This window comes from Pyrgilauda ruficollis, unplaced genomic scaffold (genome assembly GCF_017590135.1).
Source record: "Pyrgilauda ruficollis isolate IOZ18807 unplaced genomic scaffold, ASM1759013v1 scaffold59, whole genome shotgun sequence".
In the NCBI taxonomy this organism is placed as follows: Eukaryota; Metazoa; Chordata; class Aves; order Passeriformes; family Passeridae; genus Pyrgilauda; species Pyrgilauda ruficollis.
This window is the reverse complement of record NW_024527599.1, coordinates 969,290-983,673: the sequence shown is the minus strand read 5'-3', so window position 1 is coordinate 983,673 and position 14,384 is coordinate 969,290. Positions and strand designations below refer to the sequence as shown.

Genomic DNA, 14,384 nt, shown 5'->3' with positions numbered 1-14,384 from the left:
ATGCAAAGTAGCCACGCAAGTGGAGATAAAGTCACTACCTGCCACTATGGCTTTATTTTTAAGGTGATTTCCATAATTTCTGGTTCAAAAAAGAAAAAAAAAACCAACAAAAAACAACCAACGTCCAAAATAACTGGAACAAAAATCTTTGGGCTGCTACCTAGAAAACTATCATTAAATCATTTGTTCACTTTTTATTAGTATCATTGTAATTAAAGGGAATCATATTTCAAAAACATCTCTTCAACAGCACTTATCAAACCCCATCCCTGCAGCCTATCAATTAGGATTACAATAACCTCGCTCCCTTGTTGCCTTTGCCATTAGCATTTTGATTGAATGGCTGTTGAGAGTGACTGGTACCAGAAGATTGTGTTCACAAAGTAATGTTTCTTTATTCGCTTCCATTGAAGCTTGTCTAGTTGTCTCCAGTTCCTACTCAAAAGAGACAAGACAGTTCCAAAAGCAGTAATTTTGATGCAGGATTATGGTTTTTTTCCTTCTTCTCAGCGAGGTGAGATAGATTGGGTTAGGCTGGACACAAATGGTATTAAATCACCTGGCAGCAGATGTGGGGGCTGCTCTTGGCTCTGACCTCGGGGCTCTCCAACCCCACAGAGCCCCAGAAGGGTCAGGGCAGGAAAGGCACCCAGCATCTGGGAGACACCCACCAGCCCTGCAAACACCCTCCCAAGAGATTCCATAAACAATAATAATAATTTACTGTGCCTGAACGACTTGGGGAAGTTTTCAGAGAGCCCCAGAAGGGTGTCAGGGCAGGAGTGGCACAGCCGTGTGCCCAGCACTGGGCAACACCCACCAGCCCTGCAAACACCCTCCCAAGAGATTCCATAAACAATAATAATAATTTACTGTGCCTGAACGACTTGGGGAAGTTTTCAGAGAGCCCCAGAAGGGTGTCAGGGCAGGAGTGGCACAGCCACGTGCCCAGCACTGGGGAACACCCACCAGCCCTGCAAACACCCTCCCAAGAGATTCCATAAATAATAATAATGACTTATAGTGCCTGAACGACTCGGGGAAGTTTTCAGCTACGTTTATTGCTAATAGTATTGAAAGTGAAAGGCAACAATTTATCAGCCAAGCCCTGGCACTTTGGGAATGCAAGGGAGAGAGTTCTCCTGCCATAATAACGGCACTAACGAAGGACAGAGCAGCAACCAATGTCATCAGGAGGGGGATGGATGCATTCCACCACTGCATGAATTATAACAACCAGAGTTCATTAAATCTACCACATTAAAATAAAAATGACCTGCCACGTCAGACAGTTCTATTTACTGATATTCCCACTGCTGATGCCTCCCCTGATAAATCACATTCCACGGCACCACCAGCAGTTACCCAAAAACATTTCAATTACTTGGACGTGCTGGAAACTCCAGCAGTGCTGGGCTACCCTACCACAACATCACGTTGCCAAAGCTCAGTGTGACAGATGGAGGGGAAGATGAAGTGACCCCTCCAGGCTGCCTGTCCCTGGAGCAGTGCAGAACTCAGAGGGGACCAGAGGGGAATGCCAGAGGCTGCTGGCATGGCAGAACAGGGCTGGCACTGACCCTGGCACCTCCACCCTGCAAAGCTGTGCTGGGCAGGGTCAGTCCTGCCGTGCTTCCTCCCCTTCCTCAGCCTCCTCCATCCTTCCCTCCTCGGGAAGCCTCTCCAGAGCATCTCTGCTCTTCTCTCTGCTCTCCTCTCTCCTCCAGCAGCTCCCTCTTTGCTGGCAGGCAGCCAGGAGTGTGTAATGGTGCCAGGTAGCAATTTCATTTTTAAAATGCTCTTATCAAAGATTTAAGGTGAAAGATAAGAAGAGCACACTACATCATCATAAAGGAAACATTGTATAAGGCATAGTATTTTACAAATCAAAACAGTTATCAAAATGAAAAGGAATGAATATAAAAACAAATGGAGCCTGTGCTGTGGAGAGGAGGGGAGGGAGCTCTGGGTTTGGGGAATTGATCAAATTTCAGGTTTTCTTGACAAGTCTCAAAAGCCTGTGAAGAACGGGAGCAGCAACACTTCCACTGTCATTTTAAACCAGAAATAAAATGTCAGGTACATTTACAGAGAGCATATACACACACACTTATTTATATGCCTTTTCATATAAATAGATCTATAAATATAGATACATATTTTTCATACCATTACCCACGGCTGTTGGGTGCTTTTATCAAAGTCATCTGACCTGGAAAGCATCTGTTGTTAATACCACTGTTTTATTATTTATCAAATCCATTTCTTCATAGAATGACTAATTTCATACCCACAGCTGCTCCCATCCTCCTGTGCAGCTGCTCCTTCCCCGGGCAGCCAGGCAGGTTTGCAGCCCATCTCCAGCTCCCACCACCCTCCTGCTGCTCCCAGTCCCTCCTGACCACAGGGGCAGGTTTGGAGCAGCCTCTGTGCCCCTGCCCTGCCAGGGAAGGAGCAGAACGGGGCCAAAGGGCCAGGGGAAAACCCGTGGGATACCACCAGGAGCGGGGGAATGGGAAACAAACCCCACACTTCTGTAATCTGATTTGTTTTCCTGCAATTGCATCCAGGCAGCACAAAAGCAAATGTTTTACCTCTTTATCAGTTTGGGTTTAGGGTGAGGAGGAACAGAGCTGCTAGAACAGCAACAGAAATGGCAAAAGCCAAGCCCCCACCAAGACTTGAAGTGATTTCAGCTCATCCGAGCTCCCTGTGAGCTGACAGGGGAATATCTGGTGCCACAAGGAAACAAATTCTCCTGCCAGGCTTCTCCCTGCAGATCCTGCCCTAATTTCCAGTGCTCTGTGGAACACGTGTGGAACACACGTGTGCTCAGGTGTGACTCCTGCAAGGGCTAAGGAGGAAGATTTCATCACCAGGGCGCTGCTGTGACTGAAGCCAACCTCTCAACCCCCACCTGACTTTGGGCTGGCAGTGGTCCCAGGCAGAGGAAATATGGAGGGATGGTTCTGTGGTCAAAGTGTGAGCCACAGAGCCAGCCTGGATCCATGCCCAGCATTCCCACTGCCACACCTGACCTGGGATTCACTGGGATGCCAGGGGGCTCCATTCCCTGCACAGCTGCAGAGGGTCTGCAGTACTCAGCGGGGCTGAGGGGGTTAATGGTGCTGGATCTGGTCACTCCTGATCTCCCACAGCAGAGAACCCGGGAAGCTCTCAGAACTGGGAAGGGGTTTTAAAATGGGGAGCAATCTGTGAATTACTACTCTGGCTGAAGGTAGTTTTCTGGTCCAGAAAACACTCAATAAATTAAAAAGATAAAACCCACAACCCAAATGTGCCGACATGCAGTTTTCTGAAAGAAGCTGTTTTTCAACTTATTCTATCAGATCCAGTGAAAAAAGTGCCAGATGTTCTTACTTCAGCTTATATATACAAAAAAACATACAGGATAAGCAAAAATCACTCCATGCCAGGACATTTAATCAAACTAATTAAAGAAATCTTCTATTTCCACCCCCCTGACAAGTCCTCCTTCGGCAGCAGAGCCACTTGGAGCTTTTGCCTTGCACAAACAACCCTGGGAGCAACAGCACACACCTGAGCACGTGTTCAGGCACCTGCCCAGGTGCACCCACAGCTTGGATCAGCATCCCCCCACACTCCCAACACTTCAGTGTCCAGACACAGAAGCACACCAGGGATGTGAGGATGGGGAGAGCAAGTGGTGGAGCCTGCTCTGACAGAGGCTCAGGGGCAGGAGCTTTGTTACCAGCATTATCTGTGTAACCTCTGTTTCTGCTGAATCTCAGGATTTTGGGGACAGGGGATGTGTTATCTGTTTAAACAGATCACCAGGAGGTTTTTATGTATGGCAATGACCTTGTGCAATTAAAGGCTTCAGCAGCACTGGGGTCTGGGCACAGCTGACAGAGAAGACTCACTGCAGGGTGACAAAGCAGCCCCTTTCTGCAGCATCCTCCTCACCTTCCCTACAAAAACCCCAAAAGATTCATTACCAAGCCCAAGCAACAGAAAGCATAGGTGTGTGAAGAACAAAAGCTCCCCCAGTGCACGTTGGAGAGGACCTGCTCAGTCTGCTCCCAGTGATCCACGGGGAGAAGGAGCCAACACACCAGGGAGGGAGACAGGCAGCGTCTCTCCTGCTTCCGTATCACATTTTTGGGCACGCTGTGAGGAGCTGCCTCTTTCCTCAAGGTCACCAGGCTGATTTTAATTCTGCCTGTTGTATGCACACTGCCCGTCTATGGAAATGTTGCATTTTGCTCTCCTCCCGTTTCTGGCCTTTCCTCAATTAACATTTCCAAGCAGTCCCACAAGGCTCAGAGTGCTCCCTGCTAATCACTTGGCTCCTGCATTCGGGAAGCAAAAGGAGCTGGGTTTCATCAGCTGGGTAGATTCATAAGCAAGAACTTATTCGTGGCTTTTAGGTTTCTTTCTGCTCAGAGATCCCCAGGATTTGTGCTAATTTCTCTGTCACTCAAGCTGGCAGTGACAGTGACAGTGAGAAGGCAAACTGAGCTCGTACCAAATGACCTCACTCCTCAAGGCAGCCTCAGCTGGGCACACAACGTGGCGTCTCCAACACCAGCTCACCCCCTGCAAGCGTGACAGAACTATGATCACCATTTAGAAAACTTCAGAAATATCTGCACAACCCTCACTTTACATTCCCTGGAGAGCCTTGCAGAGACCAGACTGTCCTGGGTGCTGCTGCAAGCCTGTCCCCTCCTTCAGAGGAAGCCCCCCAGACATCCCTGCCCGCTCGCGCGTCTCCTCCTCTGGAGGGAATTTTCCTTATGGGTACAAAATCAAGCAGTAAGGTCTGACAGGCACTACAGAGCTGGGCAATTTCTGCCAGCCCCAGGTGGCATTGTGCAGCCAGGCCAGGGCAGGGTGGCTGTAACCACCTGAGAGGAGAGGTTCCATGAGCGCCTGGCCAGGAGCTGATCTGCTGCTCCAGCCGGGACGTGGGGCTCACACCAGCCTGGCTCTGGTTATTTTACACTTCATGTCAGGTCCCCCCACGCAGCAGCAGCCAGGAAATTAAAGGACAGGGGAGACATATCCAAGAATTGGCAGCTTTTCCTTTTTGTTTTGTGTTTATTAACTCTGAGAGCTGGCGAGCCACGGGCACGGCACTGCCCCAGGGGGACACTCACAGTCCCCACACCTGACGAGAGCCTAAGGGGGACAAACTGGTGCCAAATGGGAATACTGGGAAGTGGTCCCCAGCCCTGGAAGCAGAGCAGCTCTCCTCGTGCTGCTGCCATCCCAGCTCCCACTTTGGATCCCCCAGCTAGAGGAGAACTGGTGACACGGAGCAGAGATGTCAGCGCTGCTCTGCAGCCTTGCAGCCGTTAATGTGTTTAAGAAATGAATATTTATAAGGGGAGATGTAATATTAAAAACACACACATATAAAATATTAACATGGCACATGTCACTGCTGCAATCCAAACAGACAGGTGTGACTGATGGTGTTCACTGATAGGTGTGTAAATGGTAAATAATATTAACTAATGAATCTTCGCAGCCCTCACGTGAAGTTTAGAAGCAAATATTTGCTTAAAAATCTCTCCAAACCCCCTGTGTGCAGCTGATCCCCTGGAGAAGATAAACACTCCTGAGCTCTGTCACCAAGGGTTAAAGTCTGTGTTGGCAGCCCCAGGTTCAGGGATGGATTTCACTGGGAGGGAGGGTGTGGAGCACTCTCTGGAGCCCCATTTGTGCAGTGATACAGCTGACAGGGGAACAGCAGCCTGTCTCATCCAGGAAAGCAATAACAATAACATAAACTCCATTTATGGCTTATGTCACACTTTTCATCCAAAGCCCTTAAAGCACTTTATGTTTTAAGAAAGCATCACTGCCGTGCCTGTGGATGCTTTCCCTAAATCTGTGGGTCAAACCTGCTGGAGCAGCTCTGCCTCAGCCCCCTCAGTCCTCCCAAAGAGCACAGTCTGTGAGCTGAGGGAAGGCTCCCTCCAAGCACTTCTGAGGATGCTCGGTGCTATAGCCAGGCTGCTGCCAAAAAAGCTACACTCAAATGACCAAATTAGGCAATTATTTCTATATATTTTAACTAATCTTTTCTCAAAACTGCCTGGGGATGTATTTTTAAATGCACATGACCTTGCTTGACTTGAGGGAGATGGCGATAAACAAATAATTGCAGTGACTTAATTATATTTATATCTCATCTATAAAAACGTCAATTAAAACTTCAGAGATCAGCTCCAGAACTGAGGTTTTGGCAGCTGGACAGAACACAAAAGGCTATTTTTCTCCTCAGAAAAGCCTCCTCCTTCGCCAAGGCACAGCCAATATCTCTCTAACAGCATCACTCCTGACTCTCCCAAAAAACAAACCCATTATGCCAACTGCTTCCACCTGGAGTTCCATGCACTGAAATCTGCTGGATGGACACAGCACAGCCAGGGAGCTCAACCCTCACCTTCCTCCCTGAGAGCAGAGCCCACGGTGAGGCTGGGAGAGCCCCTGACCCCTGGGGTGTGGTTTTGGTGGGATGGGGGCACCAACCTTTCACCCTGAGCTCTGTGGGTTCACACAAACCCCCACCTTGGGCACACCACCATGCCACAGGAGGGTACCAGCAGTGTCCTGGTGCCCTCCCTGCCAGGGCCTGGGAGGCAGAGGGATGCTCAGGCACCCTCCAGCCCCAGACACAGCCAGGTGCCAGCCAGCCCCTCCTGGGCACAGGGAGCAGGGGGTGACAGAAGAGCTCGGCTGCAATCAGTCTGTGCCTGGGGGTGTTTAACCCCTAAGATGCTGTCTGTACCCTGCAGACAGCCTGCCTCGTGTTGATTTTGTTTAGTTTTAAGATTAAAGGAGTCCAAATCACACGTTGTCACTTCCCTCCTCTCACCACTGCCATCCTTACCTGTGCAAGAGGGTTAATTGATGTGAAAATAACTCTGGGGGCTGGACGGCTTTGAAAAACATATAGTATTACACTCAGTACCTGCAATTACAGCTTGGGGGGTTCACTCACTCAAAATCGTGGGCTTTTTGTGAGTCCAAGACATGGGGCTCTTGTGATGCAGGTCCTGGACAGCTCCTGGAGTGGCTGAAGGCTGGGCAGGGATCACTGGGGCTGGGACCAAGGGCATCCCACTGAGGTGAGGAACCTCTGGACCCCTTCTCCTGCCTCACCTCACCTCGTGCAGGGATCAGCTCAGGACAGCCCACTCGTGCACCCCTCGACTGATCTACCTGTGCCTTCCTCCCTCCTCCTCCTCGTGCTGTGCCGGGCTCTGCTTTGCTGGAAACAACAAACCCTGTCCAGAGCCCAAGGGCACGGCCCCCACCCCAGCACACTGAAATGCTTCCTGGAGCTCCTCTCCATAATGAAGTTAGAAGGACATCATCATCCTGCCAGGCTCCCTCCACCCCCCAAGATCAATAACTAATGCTGAACTCCAGATTTTATCTGCACTTTGCAAGGGTAACAAAATAACACCACCCTCTTTTTTTTTTTTCCTTTCTTTCCAATTACTGAATCCTTTCAAGATTGACCCAGTAATTTTCAGCTCTATGAAATTTTAAGCAGTGAAGAAAGTGACAGAAGTGATCTGCCAGAATGTTGGGAGAACTTTTGTGTGTGGTTTTCAGAAGACTGCAGGAATACAGTAGTACAGAAATCGAGGATCACCAACACTTTCTTTCAAAAAAAAAAAAAAAAAGGCACCTAAACAAGTTGACCAAGGGATATTTGTTTATCAAGTGCTGTTTTTTTGTGTGCCCACTGTCACACTAAGCCAGAAGAACCCTTGGAAGGAGACATCCCAGTGATTCTAGGGATTGTCTTGCCTACAACACACCAAAACATAACCACTCCAATTAAACACAGATTTTGCAGCCTGCCTTTAATATGGCCCAACAGATCAGCAGGAAATGCAAGAGCTGAGTCTTATTTTCCTTAGAGAACATCCAGGAATAGCTGGACATTAAAATACCCCTGGCAGAGACACAGCATGACTGGCCTGATGGCATTTTTAAGGTTATAGAATCACAGAATCATTAAGCTTGCAAAAGACCTCCACGAGCAAGCCCACCACAGAGGCAAAGTGCTCCATGCCAGGCATGAAGCTTTATTTTGGGTGGGTTTTCCAGCCAGGGTGAGCACTTTGAAAACCCCTCTTCCCCTGCCTGGCTCCATCCCTGCATCTCCACGGAGCAGTGCTGGTGCAGGTGAGCTACACTCCCCAAACACACACACAGGAGCAACGCACACGTGCCAGAATTATGTCAACAAACCCTCTCCATTTTCTTGCAAGGAAATTTATCTCACCTCCTAGCAGTAGGGAGTGAATTTTAATCCTTTTCCCTTCCCGTGCCCACGGTGATTATTCCAGGCAGAGACTAAGGCAGCAAACCACAGCGGATATTTTATCTGCCATTTCTCCTTCCCGTGGCTAATTTGAAGATACAGATTGCAACCCACAAGTGGCTTTAAGAATTGCCATTAACACTGTTGCTGCACACTGGCGCATTTTAAACACGCTTCCAACACAATCAGAGTGCCACAATTTGTAAAATCTGGGGTGATTTTATCGGCGGTCGAGGCGGCAGAACTCTCTTCATCACCACAGCCCCGAGCCAGTTCATTAGGCTGATTAGCACTAGCTACCTGTGCAGAGCAGGAAAAAATGCCACAAAAGGCTGGATAAATTCGAGTGTGAAGATGAAGAGGACTCTTACTCTGCCTTTTGTAGTTGATTTTTCCTCCCACCTGCGCTCGGCAGGGTAAGGGCCCGGAGCTCAGCCCCCTCTGTCCTTGGGCAGCTGAGCAGCCCCTCTTCCCTGCTCACAGGAATTTTGGCTGATCCCAGCTAACAAGCAGCACTGCCCTTCACCCAGCAGTGGGTAAGCCTGTTCCCTGGGAGCCCAAGCAGAGCTGAGTCTCCTGAGTGCCAGAGAACTCCTTCCTTAGCCAGGAGAGGGACTCCAGCCCAACCTGTCCCCAGAGGGGCAGACCCGGGTGCACAGTCTGACTGGAGCACAGGGCAGGGTGTGGGGGAGCATCACCTCCACCCAGGGGCATTTGGAGCCTGCTTTTGGTCCTTAGGGGCTTTTAGTTCCTCCCCACTTAGACCTCATGCAAGAGCTTACCCTGGGGTGATAATGAAGAGCAAAATGTCATGGCTTGCATGTAGGAAAAACAAGCTATTAAAAAAATTAGCCAATGAAATAAATGCACAGAATTCCCAGGGGAAATAAAAAAAGGATGACCTGTTGCCTCCCATCTTCAACACACATAGAGGGAAAAAACCCCTTGTGGAAAACCCAAAAGGTTTCATGGCAACTAAGGTGCCCCCCAGACCTGCAGCCCTCATCTTCAGCAGACCTTTACTCCTGGTAAGTCACTGGAAAGATGTTTCTGGACCAGGAATGCATCCTGTGGGGCTCATTACCCAGGCTCAAAGCTGCAGGCTCCCCCAAGAGCCCAGAAACGCTGAAGCAGGGCTGCTGGAGCAGAGCTCAGCACTCCCAGAGCACAGACACCAAGTGCTTAGAGCAGCACAGAGCCAGGGACAGAGCGGGGTCACCTTGGCAACGCCAGACAAGCATCCTGCAGGAAGCACAGCACGGGCTCCCACAGCCCTGCTCTGCTTTCTGCTCCTGCCCAGCCTGGGCACAGGGAGCTGAGAGCACTGAGTGGTGGGCAGGAACAGAGCTGGCAGCCAGCTGGGAACCCAGCCCTGGATTTGGGACATTTCAGCAACTGGAGACCACCTCCAACCTGCTGAGGGTATGCCTAGCTGGGAGCAGAGCCCCCCGGCTGCCCCCAGACCACAGGGCCCTTGTGCCCAGCACCAAAGCTCCAGGCAGCTTTTAAATGCAACAAACAACTGAGATCCTGAATGGAGAGGAGTGTTTATGGCCCATTTAAGGGTGACTTCATGGGGAAGCTGGAAAATTCACTGGATATAAAAGGAGGTTGTCACAGGTTGAACTTTTCAACCTAAGTAAGAGCTTTGAAGAGGTCCCTGTTACAAAAGGAAGGGCACTGGCTGCTCACACACCCTCCCTGGCTGGAAGAGCTGATCTTCCTCAGCAAGTCTTTTGCTCACTGAACTTTCCAGGGTACTACAATCCCTGCCTTCAGTCATGAGACTGAGCAGGAAAGTCACTCCTAACAAAAAAATCCACGTGCATGGGGCATTCCATGCCAACCACCCCTCCTCTGCTACCTGCAGGACAGAGGATTTAGTGCCACAGCTTCAGCCATCAGCTCATCTCACTGAATCTGGCTTTTGCTCCCCCATGCAGAAGCTGCCCCACACTGGGAGGTCAGAGCTCCCAAACTCTCTTACCTCTATGCCTGTTGGTCGTCTTGTCAAACATTAGCATGGCATCCTCTACCTGCAAGACAAAGAAGGGAGAGTTGTGCTTTAACACACGCTGGAGCTCAGACACAGCACGCACACCAGGAGGGGGACACGGGCAGAGCTCCTTGCTTTTGGCCACAGGCAGCTTCTCCTTCTGGAAACCTGCTGCTTTCACCTCTCTGCCCTGGCTGGCAGCTGATCCTGAAGCAGAAAAGTGACCACTGAAATGTTGGCCCTAAACAGCCAAATATCTCAGCAGCTCTTCCACTTCACATCAATCCCTGGCCGTGCCTCATCTCCCTTCTGCAGGGAGACCAGGAAGGGCCAAGGGAGGAAGTGTGGATGCAAATCAAGCCCACGACTTCTCCAAATTTAGAGTCACTGTCTTGACTGAAAATTAGGTTAAGAGAGGTATGAGCAGGGTAAAATCTGGTCAGCCAAGAAAGGTATTCAGAGGTTTTCAAAAGGGCTTTTGGAAAGCTGGAGGGAAGAGGGGACAGGGAGCAGAGAGAAACTTTAATTCGCATCAGGCTCGGCATTTCCACTTCAGAAGAGAGACGACTGATGAAAGTACAGAAGTGCAACCAAATTGCTTTCAACTTTCATTAGGATTTGCATGATTTATTCCACCTCCATTTAATCTGTGCAGCCACACCTAAAATTTTGCAAATACTGCACTGGGATGTTGTGCTGGGGTTGATTCCCCAGCATCATCACACCTTGAGCTGCTGTTCTGAGGCTGCAGGAGTGGGGGCAGCTGGGTCCCATGTGCCACTGGACATGGCCTGGGCAAGCTCTGAGATGAAATTACAGCCCTGCAATTCCCTGCTGTAAACTCAGGGATGATGAAAACCTGCAACACTGAATTACAGAAGGTGTTGCAGGAAGGAAGAAAGAACTTTAAAGAAAAGGTTTTATCCTCCAAAGGACTCCACTGCTTTTGTGGGGTGTGGCTTCAGGATTTTTTGTTTGTTTGTTTGTTTGAAGTTTTTGGATTTTTTTTCCCACCAGTAATTTTTCTGTACTTCCTTGGGCTTGTACTCTGGCTTTCAATAAATCACTTATTTTAGCTAAGTGATTTACAATGCAGTTACATGCTCTCCTCATCTCAAAGGGTCCATCTGACCCCCCAAGTGCCCACTTAGGCAACAGACAGACACCCAGCCCATGTCTGTGAAAAATTTTTCAGCCTTGGCTGGGGAAAAAGAGTTCGAGAAGGCGGTGAAAACACAAGTTGAACCTCCCTGAGGTTCTGAAGGACTGTAATATCTTCCAGGAGATTGTAAAAAATATAGTGCAGCAAAACCTTACGTGATGCCTGAAATTCATCTGAAAACCTGCATCTGCTTAAGTTGTTCTTAACTTTTTTTAGTCAAAATGGTCTGCAGAATGTGCCAGCAATGGCCTGAGAGTGTGCAGAAATGCAGGTCTCCTGATACCCATCCTGACTGAGACCTAAAGATGCTGATGCACTGAAAACCCAAACTGCACTAAGCACAGAGCTGTCTGTCCTGCTGTCTGTCTTCCCTCCAAGGGGGAAAACTCACCAGGATGAGCAATACCAGGAGGCAGATAAGGACCAGGCTGCCCTACACCCTGCTTATCTCTGCTCCAGGGTTATGTTTGCTCAGCAATCTTTATTTTTCATTCTCACAGGTCTTGGCCTCACTGGAACCAAAAATTACAGATTGCACCTGCTGCTGCTTCCTGGGGCATCACAGCTCCCAGTGTCACCCTCTGTCCCCACCCAACCCCTGCTGCAAAAGGTTTAAAATTGAACTTTTCTCCCTCAAACCCCATCCCAGAGCCTCGAGAGCTCTTGGATGTGCAGGAGCACAGCCCCAGGAGCCCAGGGAGGTGCCCTGTCCCCCCAGCCTGAGTGCAGGCTCTCCAGGCTGGACTGCCCAAATGACACCTCCTCCTGCAAGGACATTACTGGGGACCTCAAAAAGGCTGCTGTGCTGGTTAGGGAGAGAAGAGATGCTCCAGCATGGCCATGCCTCAGCCACTGCTGGCAGCAGCAGAGCCCTGAACCTCCTGTGCAGGCTCACAGGGCTCCTCCAAGAGCTGCAGGGGCTCTGCAGCTCCCTTCCCTTCTCCCACCTGTCCAACACAACCCCATCCTCTGGGCAAACAGGGCTTTGTGCCATGTGTACCAAGCTGGAATGATGATCTTGGCAGGGATCTTTTTTATGCAAATAAATCCCTATTAGCAGTAAGAAGCACGGGCTGCAGGGCTAATCCAGGAGGGAGGTTTCCTGGGGCCCCGAGGAGCACAGGCACCCCGGAGTGGGCACTGCCCCATTCCAACAGCACCAACTGCTGGGATCAGGGCCGGGCAGCAGCTCCTGGAAAAGGGTCAGCCCTGACAGTCCACAGATGAAACCTGCACGGGGGGAGCGTCTCTGCAGCTGAGTTCAGACGTGGCCCGAGTATGCCTTGAAGAAAAAATTATCAGTGGGGTGTTCTTTGAGCCAGCTGGTGCCCTTTCAACAATGTCTAATTGGTTATCTTTTCTCTTTCCTAAGGTCAGAACATTTTATCTCCGTCTCTGCCCTTTCTGTGCTCACCCCACCCTGCGTTATTTTTTAGGGCAGCCATTGTAGCAGAAGAATAGCCTCTTTCCTCCATAGTCCGGTGACACAATGAGACTTCTCGAAACCTCCTGAATAGATAAAGTGCAGCGGCAAAAGGAAAATTCTATTAACGCTTTGCAAAATAAAACATCTGAGAGCTGGTGAGACAAGCAGGAGAAGAAAATCAATACGGAGAGGGCAGCGCGCTTAGAAAAACTTTTCACCAGTTGCAAAAAGGTGGCGAGGGTATGGGAGGGAGGGGGGAGAGAAACTTATTAATGCAGAAAACCCATCAATGGTATGGAAATCTGGCAGAACAGCAAGAACTCAAACTAGAAGAATTTGAATATACAAAGGGCTGAATAGAATGAGCAAACCACAGTGCCTCACACACACAGCCCGTTTCTCACGGTTCTCTGTGAAGCAAACACAAGCGGCTTGTTCAAGTTTTCATCAAGGAGAAATAAGGGACACAGTCAAGGTAACCGGCAGTAAACCCTGCAGTAAGCAAATTGATCCCTATTTCAGGGAAAGGGAAAAAAAAACCGAGCCACAGCCGAAACTCAAGTGCATCCAGGGGCTGTGAGTGCCCGAGTTAACCCTCTCCTCCTGCCCCTGGCTCCACCAGCGTTTTAAAAAGCTCAACTGCAACTTTTCCAGGTCTCAGCTCCAAACACGCAGCTCACACTCCGCATACAAGAGGCAAGGAAGGCTTTTCCAGGGTTAGAGTGGGACTGGAAGATGGAATTGCCACCTGCAAGGCTTGGCCATCACCACGTGCTGCTGGCTGGACCCCAGCCCCCAGCGAAGCCCTGGATGCCCCAGCAGAGGAAGGGGAGGCTGAGCCCCTCCACCCCGGCAACCCACACCCAACCTCCTCACATGGAGCACGGATCCGTATGGAGGCCCAAAGGAGCTGATTAATGCAGACTCACTCTGGCACCAAGTGAGAGTTACAAAATGAACAGTCCCAGGACTTAGGGTAACTAAAAAAAAAGAAGAAAACAAAGACTTGCCAGCGAACACTGGTTACAAATGGACACTTCAGGCCCCCAGACTCCTCTGTCCCAGCACAGCCCATCCATACAGCCAATGCAGACCCAGTTTCCTACATAAAGCCTAACTAATGGGCTTCAGTTTATTTAACTTCTTTTTTTTCCAATCCACTTGGGGCTCTGAGAAAAGGAAGGGCTCTACCACTTCATTACTCACTGCCTGGAAGGAGGAATAGGGGAGAATAAGAGGAAAGAAAAAAAACCTGGAGGAGCCAAAGGCTTTAATAATCCTAACAGTTCCCAGGGTTATTTAAAATATGCCCAACCAGTTCACAAAAGGCTCCACGGAGATAAATGTATTTGATTTCCTTCCACTTTAATGGAGGCATACATTTAAAGCAACAAAACCAGGGTGACCTAAATAAAATGACTATTAATTGTACTCAGAAAGTCTCTGAATTTAATGCAAGTGATCT

The 14,384-nt window shown here is 49.5% G+C and overlaps 1 protein-coding gene across 18 annotated transcripts in view; it reads right to left on the bottom strand.

The window, feature by feature from the left end:
• The window catches only part of MSI2 (musashi RNA binding protein 2), a 199,038-nt gene that overhangs the window by 65,173 nt on the left and 119,481 nt on the right, over positions 1-14,384 (bottom strand). For all 18 annotated transcript variants that reach the window (XR_005956373.1, XM_041482498.1, XM_041482495.1 and 15 more), the window contains exon 7: positions 10,323-10,371. Coding sequence is in view for 17 of the 18 variants with exons in the window: in XM_041482498.1 (XP_041338432.1) it covers positions 10,323-10,371 (49 nt within the window). In the remaining variant the exon portion in view is untranslated. The remainder of the gene's footprint in view (positions 1-10,322; positions 10,372-14,384) is intronic.